At 44.5% G+C, this 16,623-nt stretch overlaps 1 protein-coding gene across 1 annotated transcript; it reads left to right on the plus strand.

The window, feature by feature from the left end:
• The first annotated feature begins 412 nt into the window (after positions 1–412).
• Positions 413–15,775, plus strand: SF3A1 (splicing factor 3a subunit 1). Its single transcript, XM_033174208.1, has 17 exons — positions 413–568; positions 1,676–1,788; positions 2,027–2,231; positions 2,710–2,967; positions 3,912–3,986; positions 4,734–4,884; positions 6,084–6,277; positions 6,909–7,026; positions 7,151–7,336; positions 8,373–8,494; positions 8,632–8,874; positions 9,189–9,399; positions 10,508–10,537; positions 12,513–12,667; positions 13,194–13,295; positions 14,477–14,548; positions 15,187–15,775. Exons 1-17 carry the CDS (start codon positions 506–508, stop codon positions 15,286–15,288), a joined length of 2,400 nt encoding a protein of 799 aa, XP_033030099.1. The 5' UTR covers positions 413–505; the 3' UTR covers positions 15,289–15,775.
• Positions 15,776–16,623: the final 848 nt, after the last annotated feature.

Below are 16,623 nucleotides of genomic sequence, written 5' to 3' on the forward strand. Positions count from 1 at the left end.
GCACTTCCCCTGCTCACAACGATATTGGCCAGGATTCTCTAGGGAGTGCTGGGTGGAAGGAGATGTTCCCTTGACATCCCTCAGGGTGAAATTCATCTATACTGTGCTTGATATTAGAACAGGATTGAACGGGATGAGACTTACTTTCGAGTAAACGTGCATAGGTCAGGTGTATCCTTTATTTTATTTTAAAATCATGTTTTCATTTGCAAGGACATAAACAAATAACGGGCTCGGGACCGGAAGTGCAGGTTAAAGGCTCTTAACTTTATGTGAAGAATCAGGGGAGCCACTGACACTCGTCGTCTCCGGTGCCTCAAAGGGGTTCGAAGAGGACAACGCGCATGCGCCACACAGCCCCCTCTCATACTTATACCGCTCCTCCTTCCTTTGACGTGGCCGCTCTGCGTGCGCGCGCAGCCACGGCCGACGGCGACGCCATTTTGTCGCCAAGCTCGGTGTTTTGTTGAGCGCCGCGCGTCTAACGTCGGAGCGAAGAGCCGCCATGCCGGCCGGGCCTGTGCAGGCGATGGCGCCTGCCCAGCCAGCGCCCCCTGAAGCGAAGCAGGTAATTTTCGGCCTAGTCTGTTTAGCAGAAACCCACTCTCTGAGGTTCCTTCATCTTTCCACCCCCCCAACCCCGGTTCAAGGCCTCCTAACGGGGGAGGTCCTCCCAGGATGCCTTGCGGGACGAGAGTGGTGCATGCTGGGAGGCGTAGTCTGCAGCCCGCGGAAGCTTGGATGTCTGGGAATTTTCTAAAGTGGGGAATATAGGGAACCTATGTCCCCCACAGGTTGCGTGACTGCCAGCTCCCATCATCATCCCTGGCCATTGGCCGTTCTGGCTGGTGATGATGGGAAATGTGGTTATCTATTAAATTTATAAGCTGCTTTTTTGCCATAACGGCTCCTTACAAAAACGGGTTAAAAACAAAATTCATACACACATTAAAACCGGTTCATTAAAACATACTACCCACTCTAAAAGGCCATAGATAATTAAAAGCCAAAGGCCTGGTTTAAAAAGGAAGGTTTTTGCCTGGTGTCTGAAGATCTATAACAATGCTGCTGCCACCCTCCAGACTACTACGTTGTTTATTATTATTATTATTATTATTATTTTATTATTATTATTATATCTATCCACACATACAAACACAGAGCATTCTTTCCCAGACCAGGACTCAAGGCAGTGTGAACAAATTAGAACAGCACAGATAAAATGCAGAAGATTAACAACATATAAAATATAATACTTAAGATAATAGTTAAAAAGTAATTAAACTATAAAATAATTAAAACAATATAAAAGCAAATCCATCGAAAGACATAGTGAAAACAACACAGCACTATTTAAAAAAAAACACCACTTGCTTTAAAAGCAGCCCCCCAAAGCATGTTGGAATAAAACAGTCTTCATCTGCTGGCAGAAAGATGACAAAGGGTGGGATGAGAGCCTGAAACTGAGATGATAGTTACATTTCTAAGGCCATCCCATTCAGGAGATTTAAACAAAGGGCTTTGATGTTTAGTTCAGTCTTTCACCACAGAACAAAATATTCCTGCAATAGAGACTATTGCTTTGAGGGAATACTTGATTTTTTCATCAGCAAACTGGTTTTTGAAAGATCCTTGGTCTGTTTTCTTTTTATGCCATATTCACTTTTAATTGCAGCCAGAAGATGAACCGAAAGAAGAAGCAACACCAGCCAAGCCCGTGGTGGGAATTATTTATCCTCCTCCAGAGGTTCGGAATATTGTGGACAAGACAGCCAGCTTTGTAGCCAGGTATGCCACTGTAGACTGGATTCTTGGAATATCAGCTTCTTGTAGAGATAAACTAAGAGGGTGGTTGAGGCAGCCTCAGCATGCATAGCTAATCAAATGTGTTAAGGGACAAAGGCAGTGAGGACTCAGGATTGGCAATAATTTTTTGTGTGGGTTGGATACTGTGCCTGTCCTTGGTGGCTTTTGAGGAATTTTATATTTTGGTTTGGTGCTGATTTTTGCTATATAACCTTTCCAGAAATGGTCCTGAGTTTGAAGCCCGTATCAGGCAGAATGAAATCAACAATCCCAAATTTAACTTCTTGAACCCCAACGATCCTTACCATGCCTACTATCGTCACAAAGTCAATGAGTTCAAGGAAGGGAAGGCACAGGAGCCCTCGGCAGCCATTCCCAAAGTCATGCAGGCACAGCAGAGTGCACAACAGCAGCTTCCCCAAAAGGTAAGTGGTTCCTCTCTTGTCTTCATCTGTCTCTTATCTTGCATGGTGCTGCGGGAGGGAAGGCCAACTGCCAACAAGTTTCTCTTGGCCTTTTCCTTCCATTTATGCCTCACTGGCAGAAGTGAGGAACTTTTGGCCCTCTAGATGTTGCTTACCTAACCCATCAGCCCTAGCAAGCAGGGTCAGTAGCCAAGGACATTGTAGTTCAGCAACATTTGGAGGGCCACAGGTTCCCCACATCAGCTCACTGTGGAGATAAGAACAAACTTCACCAACCTGGTGCCCTCTAGATGGTTTGGACTGCAACTACCATCAGCCCCTGCCAACATAGCCAAGCCATCTGAAGGGCACCCGGTTGGCAGATGCTGGCTAGGAATGGTTTCTAAACCACAGAGCAGCAAATACAGGGACCACCTGACCTGTGCACCTAAGTGAGGTTGGGTATGAGTGGTGATCCATTTCTGTGTTCCTTCCGCAGGTACAAGCCCAGGTGATTCAGGAGACTGTGGTTCCGAAAGAGCCTCCTCCGGAATTTGAGTTCATTGCAGACCCTCCCTCGATCTCAGCATTCGACTTGGACGTGGTAAAGCTGACAGCCCAGTTTGTTGCTCGGAACGGCAGGCAGTTCCTCACTCAGTTGATGCAGAAAGAGCAGAGGAATTACCAATTTGACTTCCTGCGCCCACAGCACAGTCTCTTCAACTACTTCACCAAACTGGTTGAACAGTACACTAAGGTAACAAATCTCAGATACCGGGAGCATTCATTTGAGCAAGCTTGAGGACAGTTCTATTTACGCAGAGCAACATGTGAATTTCAGAGTGACAGACTTTGAAGACCTACTGTCTGGGTTGAAAAGAAATGCTTGCAGGGATTTTGGAGGGGAAAGTAGGCACACCCCAGGCATTAAGGTGCCCTAATACTGATTGCACATTTTTTGTATGAATATAGCAAGATAAAAACAAAATCTGTTCCATAGCAAACGGAAGCAGTGGAAATGATAGCAGAATTGTTCTGTTTTTGTCAAAAACTTAAGAATAGCCTGCTGGATCTGGCCAGTGGCCCATCTAGTCCAGCATCCTGTTCTGACAATGGCCAACCAGATGACCAGATGCTTGTGGGAAACCAGCAAGCAGAACATTAGCATTCTCCCCTCCCGTGGTTTCCAGCAACTGACATTCAGAAACACTGCTGCCTCCAAATATGGAGGCTTTGTCTAATAGGAGCTGGCTTGGCTAAGTCATAGCTATACCCTTTGCCAATTATGGCAAATAGTTGCCATCTTCTCTGCATCCTGTGCACATGTACTGTTCCTTAAAGTGTTCCTACCTTTAGGCAAAGACTGGGGGGGGGGGGGGAAGAGCACAGAATTAAGGTTTTCTTTGAAACTTACAACTCAACAAACAAGTTTCTAGTCCTCATGGCTGCTAAAATATGCTTGAAAATGTGTTGCGTTTCCTGCTGATATCTCAGAAGCTGAGTGGGTGGTTGCACATACCTTCCAGCCCATTACTGTGACTTGCAAACCTGGAATAAACTATAAAAATAACTGGCAGAAGTTATTTTGCATTAAATATACATACTGCAAGCTTTTCTTAATGCAGACTGTTGATTGCTTGGGCAAGAAGAAAACCCTAATTGGAACTGATGTCTCAGTAGCCTATTGAATTTTCCCACCAGATCTTGATTCCACCCAAGGGTTTGATCATAAAACTTAAGAAGGAGGCAGAAAACCCCAAAGAAGTATTGGACCAGGTAAGCAGTTAATAGTTTTTACATGACTGCCCTTTGCTAGGTTTAAATAATCTGAAAACACTCTTCTGAGCTAACCATTTTATATCACTTTGAATTTCTGCCAATACTCAGTGCAGTCCTATAGAGGTTTATATGTTACCCAGGTGTAAGCCTCACTGAGTTCAGTGGCGCGTCCTCCTAGGTAAGCAAGTGCAGGATTGCAGTGTTACATCTCAGTGGCCTTATTTATAATAGAGGCAAGGTGGACTTTTGATTCTCCTTTTGTGATTGTATCACTTTGCGTTGCTACCAAAGACCTTTTATTTTATTTATTGCATTTCTATTTCACCTTTCCTGCAAAGGGGCAAACCGTGAGGTAGGTTAGGCTGAGAGGTAATGGCTGGCCCAGGTCACCCAGTGAATTTCATGGCTGAGTGGGGATTTGGACCCAGGACACAGTCTAGCATGCTAACTGCTACACTGCCTCTCAAAATATGCCACTATGTGTAATTTTCAAATGAGTCTACCATCATCAGATTAAGTGCAGTGATCCAGTTAATCTGAACTAGCCTTGGTAGCCAGCCAAAATCTGCAATTGCCACCAACCCAGCTCTTCCCATGACTGCAGTGGGAGGATATGGCATAGTCATTGCCTTCAAGCTGAGTTTCGGGGGCACTTGAAAGCAGTCGACCTTGATGCTTTTCAAGAATGTATCCAAAAACACAGTTACTGGTTTTTTTTAAAAAGTTACTTGATGCTTTGTGCAGGCGTGTTACAGAGTGGAGTGGGCCAAGTTTCAGGAGCGAGAGCGGAAGAAGGAAGAGGAGGAAAAGGAGCGAGAGCGCGTTGCTTATGCCCAGATCGATTGGCATGATTTTGTGGTGGTGGAAACCGTGGACTTCCAGCCCTCCGAGCAAGGTTGGGTCATTTACTTTGCTGAAATGCATACCTTGACCTCTCTCAAAGCCTCATAGAATCCAACATAAGAAGGCTCTGTGCATATGTCACGAAGGGAAAAGCCACTTATACTCAATGAAAATATTGAATAACTGATCTGCTATCCCTCCAAGGTAGCACTATATGGCTACTTTCCAACAAGGTCCTCCGGCAACCATCTGTATATTACCATATCATCATCATCATCATCATCATTATTCTAGTTAGCTGCTTGTTACTTGAAGGTCTCCAAGCAACTTACATTTAAAAATATAAATATAAACACATTACACCATAAGAGGGACCCAGGTGGCGCTGTGGGTTAAACCACAGAGTCTAGGGCTTGCCGATCAGAAGGTCGGCAGTTCGAATCCCTGCGACGGGGTGAGCTCCCGTTGCTCGGTCCCAGCTCCTGCCCACCTAGCAGTTCGAAAGCACGTCAAAGTGCAAGTAGATAAATTGGGACCGCTCTGGTGGGAAGGTAAACGGAATTTCCATGCGCTGCTCTGGTTCGCCAGAAGCGGCTTTGTCATGCTGGCCACATGACCCAGAAGCTGTCTGCGGACAAACGCTGGCTCCCTCGGCCTATAGAGCGAGATGAGCGCCGCAACCCCAGAGTCAGACACAACTGGACCTAATGGTCAGGGGTCCCTTTACCTTTACCTTTATACCATAAAAACAGAACACATCAACCCACAAAACAGCCACAGGAAACTTGGGCAGTAAATTATCATCTCAAGTCTATCAACAGCCTTAGCAGGGGGAGGGAAATATACATCTTTACGTGGTGTCAAGTAGATATCACTGAAGGTGCCAGGTGGCCCTTACTGGGGAAAACACACAAACAGAGCCACAACTGAAAAGGCCCTTCTTTCCCTCATCATCATCCTTTGAGCCTCCCTCGGAAGGGGATTCCTGGAGAAGACTGTAATATACTTGAAAAGCAGGTGCAAATAAAATGGAAGCGGCAATCCGCGAGACCTGCATTTGAACTCTGCTTGAATCCCACAAATATCAGAAAAAGTGAAGCTAGCAAGAGCCCCCACCCCCGGCCTGTCCAGTCACTTCCCACTGAGGTGGACCCTTAACAAGGAACTTGTCTAGGGAAGACACATGATGCTTTTCTCAGCTGTGTAACTTAAATTTCACCAAAGGTATTATCCCCCCCCTTTTTTTTGCAGGGAACTTCCCACCTCCCACCACTCCCGAGGAGCTAGGTGCTCGAATTCTCATCCAGGAGCGCTATGAGAAGTTTGGCGAAAGTGAAGAAGTGGAGATGGAAGTGGAGTCAGATGATGAAGATGAGAAACAAGAAAAGACTGAGGAGGCACCCTCTCAGTTGGACCAGGATACCCAAGTGCAGGACATGGATGAGGTGAGCAGTTAGTCTGCGGGAAAGACTTTTCAGTGTGGCAAAGCTTGAAAGTAGTCTTTCTGAATCTCTTAATCCCCGTACTCAGTAAAGTAATGTTCATAAGAGTTTGTTTCTTGTGCTGCATAGCTGGTGTCCTGGACCTTAATGTTTTGCTGAGCTTAAATTGGGGCTCAAGTTTTAATGTCTGGTGGTGGGGAAAAGGTTCTGAAAGTTTTAGAAGATCTTTGTCCATTAGCCGTAAACTTAAAAGGGATGAGAGAGGGTTCTGAAAACAGTCTAGACCAAGCCCCGTAAGGATGCTTTGCTTAACACGCTGCACATTCGTATTCCCACACGTCTGTTGATGGTTCAAAGTGCAGCCTTTCACAAGCTCAAGGCTTGAACAAGCCAGCCCCAAAGGTATGATAGAATCATAGAGCTGAAAGGGACCCCGTGGATCATCTAGTCGAACTCCCTGCGATGCAGGAATATTCACCCATATGGGGATCAAACCCATGACCTTGGCATTATTAGCACCATGCTCTAACCAATTGAGCTAACTGGTGCCAGCTTAAATTGAGGAAGAGACTGAGTTGAGCCTTTCAAGGGAATCCTGCTTCATGATCCTTCACTTTAAAAAAATCTTTTGAAGGGCTCTGATGAAGAAGATGAGAGTCAGAAAGTTCCACCACCCCCAGAAACTCCGATGCCACCACCTCTTCCTCCTACTCCAGACCAAGTCATTGTCAGGAAAGATTATGACCCTAAAGGTAAGCTTGGGGGTTAAGATCAGGTGGGGTTTTTTGACTGGTGAATGGGTTGCATTCCAGATCCAATGGTCATGTAAAACATTTCTAACTGTATATCTCTCTTCTCTCTGTCTCTTCTCTCCAGCATCTAAGCCTTTGCCACCAACTCCGGCCCCAGATGAGTATCTTGTCTCTCCCATCACGGGGGAGAAAATCCCTGCCAGCAAAATGCAAGAACATATGCGGATTGGGCTTCTGGATCCCCGCTGGTTGGAGCAAAGGGATCGCTCTCTCCGGGAGAAGCAGAGTGATGATGAGGTCTATGCCCCAGGTCAGTCCAGAAAGGTTTTGAGTGGTCTTTTATCGACATTTTTTCCCTTGTGTTAACCTTGATTACATGTTTATGCGTGCCTGAAGGAAATTAGTCAGATACTAAAGTGCTCTTCTGAAATAATTAGAATCATTCAGTGTTAATAAATTAATAGATAAATGAATTACGTTGGATTAGCTTTGGTTTTATAAGAGGACAGCTATCAAGCGTCAGGTAGGCATCAAATTTCAAAAGGCGTTTTGGGGGCAGGTGTGTTTACTACACTGGATTTCATTTGATTCTGTAGTAAAATGTTTGAAGTATTTTCCTCTCCAAACTGGGATGTTCAAAGCAGCTAATAAAGGTACAGTGGTGCCCCGCTAGACGAATAACTCACTAGACGAATGGCATTCGCTAGCGGAAGGCTGCCCCGCAAGACGAAAAAGTCAATGGGGCTGCCTCGCAAGACGATTTATTTATTTTTTTAGCGAAAACTAGCGGTTTGCATTGGTGCTTCGCAAGACGAAAAAATCGCTCTACGAAGACACTCACAGAACGAATTATTTTCGTCTAGCGAGGCACCACTGTATATAAAAGAAAAAATGATACCCAGTTAATAATTCAGAATGCAATAAGTACAACTAAATGACATGCTAAAAGTAGTATAAGTGACCAAGAGAGCCCAGACTAGGGATACTGTATTCTAAACAGAATTAAAATCAACGACAGTTATACATTTGAAGATCAACCACATGTCAGCTGCTCTTGAGGTTTTTTATGAAAGAGTGAGCTTTATAAGCATAATAAATGTATAAAAACCTGTCTCTGGTTTGGGTTGTCCAGAGCCCTGACAAAGTAGTGAGTGGAGAAGGTAGAACACTATTTGGAGGCCAAAATTTTCAGATGGCTAAATTTTTCAGTGCATCCATTTTCTGTTTGCCCATTTTGTGGGAGTAGTGACAACAGTTTACTTAGAACCTATAAGCAGTGCCCTATCTTGAAAGACAAAAAAATCCCAAACCATGGCAAACACTCCCATTTTACTCATACTTTCCAGGCTTGGACATTGAAAGCAGCTTGAAACAGCTGGCTGAGCGCCGTACTGATATTTTTGGTGTTGAAGAGACAGCTATCGGCAAGAAAATTGGGGAAGAAGAGATCCAGAAACCAGAAGAGAAGGTATGGCAGGGAGCCAGGCTAAAAAGCACTCTGCTACCGGAAGTGTGAAGGAAAGAAAGCCTCCTCCTCCAGAGGCTTAACTTTTATTAGTGTGAAAGCAAGAGGCACTAAGACTCACCCGTTTTCTCTTTTACTAGGTGACCTGGGATGGCCACTCTGGCAGCATGGCCCGAACTCAGCAGGCAGCTCAGGCCAACATTACCCTTCAGGAGCAGATTGAGGCTATCCATAAGGCCAAAGGGCTGGTGCCAGAGGATGACAGCAAGGAGAAGATTGGTCCAAGCAAACCCAATGAGATGCCCCAGCCCCCACCCCTCTCGTCAGCCCCAAACATCCAAACCAGCGCTCCACCAATTGCATCAGTGCCTCGCCCGCCCTCGGTAAGCCCCACTTGTTCCATAGGAAGCTCCTCTGCTTAACAAAGGACTTCTTCTGGCTCCCTCTGCCAAATAGGTTTTAATTTGCGTCTTGTAAGCTGCATTGCTTGGGGAAGGGTCACGTCTCAGTGGCAGAGCACAGGCTTTGCATGCAGAAGGCCTCTGGTTCAATCCCCAGCATCTCCAGGTAGAGCCAAGAGAGATTCTCTGTCTGAATCCCCGGAGAACTGCCAGTCTGTGCCAGCGATACTGAGCTAGATGGGACAACATGGCCTGGTTCAGCATAAAGCAACTTCCTGTGTTCTTACGTCTTCTAGATGCCACCACCTGTCCGTACAACAGTTGTCAGCGCTGTTCCCGTCATGCCTCGCCCACCAATGACTTCTGTGGTCCGCTTACCTCCAGGCTCTGTCATCGCTGCTCCGATGCCACCGATCATACATGCCCCTCGGATCAACGTGGTTCCGATGCCACCTTCAGCCCCGCCCATCATGGCTCCACGGCCCCCTCCCATGATTGTGCCAACAGGTCAGTTGCTGAACAATCTCACCTTGGGCTAAATACATTTTGGGAATTGCGGAAGCCCATTGGGATTGTTCCTGGTCTCGGAATTTGCTTCCGTTGGTGCATTTTTCTCAGTGGTCCTATGGCTACCGCATTAAGCAGTTGCACTTTACCTGCAAGTCTTTGAACAAAAGTTCCTGCAGGCTTCATTGGGATTCTCCATACCAAAAAGCCATTCCTACAATGGACTTAAGCCCTGCAGGTCAACACACTGCTAAAATTTAGTCACTGCATTTGCTGAATGAATTATAACAGTTGTGTTAAAATTGGTGACATCTTTGTGTCTGATACGATGCCACAGTGACAGCTTTACCTTATGTATTGCTTTGTGATGATCACCATGTGTCCTTTTAAAAAAAAAAATCTGTAGTTGGTAAGTTATACAGGTGACACTTTTCTCCCAAAAGTTCGAAGTCTATAAAAGAAGAGGGAAGAAATGTTGGGCAGAAACAGAATTCCTCCTCCTTGTTCCAAATTGGTTGTTCCCCTCTCCCAAAATGAACTCAGAATTTCATGCTCATTCTCCCTGGCCTTCCAGTTCCCTTTCTCACATGAAGGGTTAAAAATTGTTGCATAGTCTTATTGTTTATGCTCCATGACCTTCTCCTACCCATAGCCCCTTTTCCACAGAGAAACTGAGGCAGACTGCTTTCAATTTCTTCCATGGCCCAAGATCATTCTTCCCACCATCTACGGGGATGCGGGTAGACTAGATTTTGCATTTTCAATCCTCTAGGATGCTTCACTGATGTACAAAGACTGTCTGTGGTGCTGGCTGCATTTACACAGGAGTTGGCTTACAAGTTTTCTGTTTAAATCAGAGACCCGTTCTTCCAGTTAGGTATGGAAAAGCACACACTGCCAACCCCAGTTCTTGAACCCAATAAGTTGAAAGTGTGCTCTGCGACATTATATTCTTGACCATTGTATGGAACAAAGGAGTGGCTTGGAACCTTTGTGCTTTCCTGTAGAGTTTTCCATTTTAAATAATGAAATCTAAATAGGCACTATTTTATTATCTCATAGGTTTCAGGTGAGCTAAGCCATTGACTAATTGTATTTAATTTAATAGGATACAGACAGGGACCAGTCAGCAGTCCAGGTAACTTCTTAAGTGTCATTGTGACCTCGGAGGTAACTCAGCTAATCACTAACCTTCAAGTCGAGCTCTTAATTTGCATGCCTTCACTTCTCTTGTCTGTCCAGAGTGGTACCGGGGATTCCTGGCTGTGGTGTGCGTCTCTGTGTGTCAATAGTTCTTGACCTTTTGTAGACTACTTGGCCTGATTGTCGCCGCTCTTCAAAGATTCTTGTGGCTGCATGCTAGCTTGGGTGCCAGTTCTCCAGACACTGTCGTTTTGCAAGAGAAGCAAAGGCAGGAATAGAGGAAGAGCAACTCGGTGCCCTTGGAAAGAGCCAGAGTCTTCTGTCTGTGTTTCAGTTGCTTCACACCCACTGTAGTTGTTGCAAAGTAGCTTTAAGCCCTGCCTCATCTCGCCTTTATGGTCTGGCTGCTTTGTGTGTGGCTCCCCCTCATTTCAATGACTGCCATCCAAGTTTGAGATAAGTATCTCAAGGTACATAAATAAGATGCTGTTGAGTTACTTAGATCCCTGGCTGTCACGTGGAAGTGTTCTTGTCTGAAATTTTTGTAATTCTCTTAAATGCTTAATACCCCAGTCATTCCAAGCCAAAGAGTTCACAGTGGAGTTGAAAGGTCTGTGATTTTTTTTTTTTTTTTAATACACAACGTGGGTGGAACGTAGTCGCCAGACCCAAGTATTTAAAACCCAGGGAACAGAGCAAGGCCAAATTCACATACTGCATTTTTAGCCGTATACTTCTGGTCGAGCACATGTGCAGTTGCAGCCCAGGATAGTTCATGGGGACCCTTAAGGAAACAAGGACAACTTGCCCATAGCAATACTTGTGTCATAAAGCTCACAACTAGCATTAACTTCCTACAAAGCTGAAGCAAAGCCTAGGAAAGGGGCTTCAGACTACTCTGGGATAGCAGATGCATCACATGTGTTTAGGTGCGTTCATCTCTCTTCCCCCCCCCCACCGCCCCCAATTTATTTAACCTTAATTTTATTGCTACAAAGCAGAGCTTTCTACATTCCCACATTTTCCTTACTTAGATGCACTGAAGCTTAGACTTCTAGCGGGTGTGATGTCCTGACTTTCACAGTGCTTGGATAGGAGAAGCTGACAACTTTCCTAGGCTTTTTAGCTCAACTAATCTCATTTTAACACAGCTTTTATGCCTTGGGAGTTTCCACTTACTCTTGCTTTTCTTTTTTCTTTTGGTCTCTTTTCTTTCCCTAAAGGCAATGGTGTCAAATGTAACTCTTTCAAGAGATTTCCACCCCACCTTCTTGTGACCAGGAAATGTATTTTAGGATACATACTTCTCTCTGGTGCCAGGGACAGACACCAGTGGAGATTGCAAAGGGCACTGGTCCCTCCAGAGTCATTAAACTTTTATACACACATATATATAACCCTGCTATTTCTATACCCTGCCTTTCTATAAAAATCAAGCAAAATTGTTGTTTATGTTTTAAAAAACACATATAAAACACTTTAATATTTAAAATAACCAAAGCAGCGTTCAAAAGAATAAAAGGCATTTGATACATGAGAAGTAAAACACTTTTTTTTTTTTTAAAAAAAGATACAACTCCACACCTTCACAGTGACTAGTACTATGCATAACCAATAACACCATTCTGAAAGTGCTTTGGTGAACAAAAAGGTTTTTAGCATACACCAAAAACATACAATCACCTTATTTCTAAAGGCTGGGAGGTGGGGAGTGGAGACACAAACACCCCCCACTCTTCTTAGTTGTTTCATGCAAGCAAACTCATAAGTGAGTTGTTTTGCCCTTGATTAGAGTTGGAAGATGCCTCCGTACATGCTTCCTGTGCTACCTTCTCAAGCAGAAATGGAGATGGGACTATACCAGGCTTTTTCTACATTTGACACCACTGCTTTAGGGTTCTGTCCACGTCTTTGCTCCAAACGCCACTAATGATTTTCCTGCAAAATAAATACTCCCCCCCTTGCTTCAGCTTTTGTTCCAGCTCCTCCTGTGGCGCCAGTGAGTGCTCCTGCCCCTATGCCTCCTGTCCACCCTCCACCTCCCATGGATGATGAGCCGGCCTCCAAGAAGCTGAAATCTGAAGAGAACCTGATGCCGGAAGAGGAATTCCTGCGCAGAAACAAGGTGTGCGCTTAAATAAATAATGGTGCTTTGATATTAGGCCAGAGGAATCTTCTGACGAGTTGGGTGATCAGCGACCCTTCACATTCCGATTAAGCTGGGTTGCCAGCCTGAAGTTCTCCACTTGCAATCTGAATGGGGGAATTTGCAAGGGAAAGGAATTCAAAAGGTGGAAGGGCAGCCTTCCAGGAAGAAGGAGAGGTCTCTTTATCTATTTTCTCATTGGTTCTCCCTTCTTCTCCTTTGTCAGATTAGACAAATTCATGGAGATGGCTATCAATGGCTACAAGCCACAATGGCTATGCTCTGCCTCCACAGTCAGAGGCAGTGATGCTTCTGAATACCAGCTGCTGGAAACCACAGGAGAGGAGAGAGCTCGGATCCTGCTTGTGGATTTTCTACAGGCATCTGGTTGGCCACTGTGAGAACAGGATGCTGAACTAGATGGGCCAATGGCCTGATCCAGCAGGCTCTTCTTGTGTTCTTAAGCACACACCCCTTAACAATGTAATTCTGCTTACTCCCTTAGGGCCCAGTCACAGTCAAAGTTCAAGTTCCTAACATGCAGGACAAGACAGAATGGAAGCTGAATGGCCAGGTGCTGGTGTTCACCCTCCCTCTCTCTGACCAGGTATGTGGCCCAAGCAATGGGTGGCCAGTTTCTTTATTCTCAATGACTGCTTTGCTCTTCAGACAGTTACCTGGGGTTTGGAAAGAGTATTTTGCTTCATAAAATGATCCCCATCTTTATCAGCGGCCAGGTGCCATTAATAAAACTAGCGCAATCTATAAATAATGTGGAGTGCAGGTGTTGCAGCAGAGAGTTACATACAAATATGTTAGATTATGTGAGGCGGCCCTTGAAGACTCTTCAGGAACTGCAGCTGCTGCAGAATGCAGTAGCCAGATTAAATGTTGTAGCCAGGTGATTGTATCTTTTAACACCTGTTCTGGCTGCACTTTACTGGCAGCCCGTGCATTTCCAGGCCCAATTCAGTGTGCTATATTTAATCTTTAAGGTTTACACAGTTCAGGACCACACTGCTTAATGGAATGTCTCTCCCAATATGAATCTACCCATGCATTAAGTTCTACACCAAAGTCTCTCTTCATTCTGGAGAGGTTCAGAGAGTTGCTCCCTGTTTGTAGAAAAACAAAAAACTCCGCAGCAAGACCCACCTGGTGCTGATACTGTCTTTTTTGGCGCCCGTTTTAAACTTTCCTCTGTTCTCAAGCATTTGATGTCATCTAATGGGCTGCTTTTCCTGATCATCAGTTTTTAATTTTTGGGGGAGAGGCTATATTCTTGTATATTTTTCCAGTTTTTATATTGCTGATTTTAATGGGGTGTATGTTTTTAGTGTTATATATTGGATCTCTCTTTTACTGCTTAGTTTTAGCACTGTATATTTACATGTGTTTTATATTTCTATAAGCCAGCTTGGGAAAAGCATCTCAGAAATATGATGATGATGATGATGATGATGGTGATGATGATGCTAACATGTAAAGATGCACAGCATGCATTAAAAGAGAGAACAATGCTTGGCTGTTTATAACCATGAAGCAGCAGGCAAAGCTTTTACCATTCCTGGGTGTAAAATACCTGACCAGATTTAACTGATGAGTCACCATTTGGCATCCTTGCTCCCTGATTCATTTCTCTTTTGCTCGATACAGCTTTCCTTTTATGACGATTCATTGCAAACTTTTCCTATCTATCATGTTATGTTTCCAAGCACGTGCTGTACAGGTCCCTTGTATAGTGCCCAATTTCATTGACGGTGTTTGTGTGTTTCTTCTGGTTCCTAGGTTTCTGTTATCAAGGTCAAGATTCATGAGGCCACTGGAATGCCTGCTGGGAAACAAAAACTCCAATATGAGGTGTGTGTGTGGTCCTGTTGACCCTTAGTTAATTAGTTTGCTGTTCTTCATTCATAGATCTCGGGGTTCACAATATAAAAATACAAATTACAAAAGACATAATAAAAACAAGACCAAAAACAAACCAATAACCTCTCTCATCTCCACCGTCTCCCACAAACACATTTAAAAAGGTATGTAGCATGTTAATCAACTAAAGGCCTGGTTGAAGAGGAACATTTTTGCCTGCCGCCTAAAGGTATATAATGAAGGCGTCAGCTGAACCTCATTGGGGAGAGCATTCCACTTAATCCTGAGTGACTTAAGATCCCAGCCGTGCACCTTATCTGTTCCCTTGCCTTTTTCAAGCTTAAATCACAAATTCCATGATTCGCATTCCATGCTTCGATATGAAGGAAGGGCTATAACTCAGTGGTAGAGCGGCTGCTTTGCATGCAGGAAATCCCATATTCAGTCCCCAGCATCTCCAGGTAGGGCTGCCGGTCAGTGTAGACAATGATGAGCTAGATGGACCAATGGTGTGACTTTGTGCAAGGCAGCTTCCTGTGGTTTCCTTCTGGTGCAAAGGGTGGGTTTTGTTTTCCTTGCCAAGCACAAAGCTTAGCACTGTTGAGACCTCTCATGTCTTTTCTTTTCAGGGCATCTTCATCAAAGATTCCAACTCTCTGGCTTATTACAACATGACCAGCGGGTCAGTGATCCACTTAGCTCTCAAAGAAAGAGGAGGTAGAAAGAAGTAGGACTCCATTGGCAAGGCAGCTGCCACACAGCACATGGCACAAGACAAGCTGCCAGAATCTACCAGCTCCTGAGTAACATCTGTATGGCGTTCCCACATGAGCAGCGCTTTGTACCTTCAGCTTGTATCTGGTAATCCCTTCCGCTGGAGAAAGTTGTTCATGCCCTTGGAGTTACTGTGAATTTTTATTTTTTAAGTTGGTGTGTGTATATTTCAGCAGCTCGTGCTATATATTCACAACGTTATCAGAATCGCTGCTTGGCTAGCATTTCTTTTCAGTGGTCTTCTATTTTGATTTCCTGCAACATTTTGCCTCTGCAGCCAAGATCTTTCTTAGCTTTGATCAGATCTGACCATGTGCATTAAGCTTTTGGAAGGGGCTTGCTGGCATATAAGAGAATGATACCTTCTGGATGAAACATTTCAGTTTAACTTCCTTATTCCAAATAACTAGTGTAATAAAAGCATTTGTGATTTTCCATGTGAAATCTCTGACTTCTGATGTCTTTTGCAATGACCTGGATTTCCTGGGAGTGGTCAGACAACATAGATGGAAGAAGCTGGTAATACAGTAAACCTGCATTGTGAACTCTTATTCAGAACAGTGGAATCGGTTAGGATTCCTGGAAGCGGCTTGCATTAGTCCTAAATTATTTTTTACCTCCCCCCCCCCCCAATTTCGAGCAACTTACCTCCTCCATTGCACGGCTTTTGAGTTGAGAGAAAAAGAAGTCACTTTGTTCTTGGCTCCTGGTCTCCTGTATTAAGTGTTTGACCAACACGTGAGTTTCAAGGGGCTCACGCTAGATTCCTCAGAATCTTGCCAAGATTTTACCCTCTTGGTTTGGGAGATTACTCGTCAAACAATATGAACATGACAAAAGTGTAACACACTTTCACTGACTTCAATACAAAATTTGGAAATGATTATACATCTATGTGTCTTTTTTGCAAATCGCTCCTTGTCTTTCCACCCAAGGCGTACTAAGGGCTGAATGAAGCCTTTAGAGGGCAGTAGATTAAGATGCTGTTCAAGCCTCTATCTTTACCCCCTGCAGTGCAGCCACACTTGCTTATTGAGTCTGTAGGTATGTGTTTTTGATAATCAAAGGCTGTAATTTTGGTGGCGGAGGCTTTTGGAGCCTTTCCTACCACAGCTAAAGAGTTACACCATAGGTTCTAAATTAGCCTTTCTCAGGCTGCTGCCCTAGAGATGTTTTGGACTACAGCTCCCATCAGCCACAGGCAGCATTGCTACTCTAGCTGGGACTGATGGGAATTTGAGTCCAAATCATTTAGAAGGCGCTGTCCTAGAGAAAGCTGTTTAAATCGTTGG

The sequence above is a fragment of the Lacerta agilis genome, chromosome 17 (assembly GCF_009819535.1).
Source record: "Lacerta agilis isolate rLacAgi1 chromosome 17, rLacAgi1.pri, whole genome shotgun sequence".
NCBI classification, from domain to species: Eukaryota; Metazoa; Chordata; class Lepidosauria; order Squamata; family Lacertidae; genus Lacerta; species Lacerta agilis.

Coding starts and splice junctions, on each gene's coding strand:
- SF3A1 (XM_033174208.1), top strand. CDS start 506: ATGCCGGCCGGGCCTGTGCAGGCGATGGCGCCTGCCCAGCCAGCGCCC. Junction 8,495..8,631: donor TCCAGAAACCAGAAGAGAAG/GTATGGCAGGGA, acceptor CTCTTTTACTAG/GTGACCTGGGATGGCCACTC. Junction 12,668..13,193: donor AATTCCTGCGCAGAAACAAG/GTGTGCGCTTAA, acceptor TTACTCCCTTAG/GGCCCAGTCACAGTCAAAGT.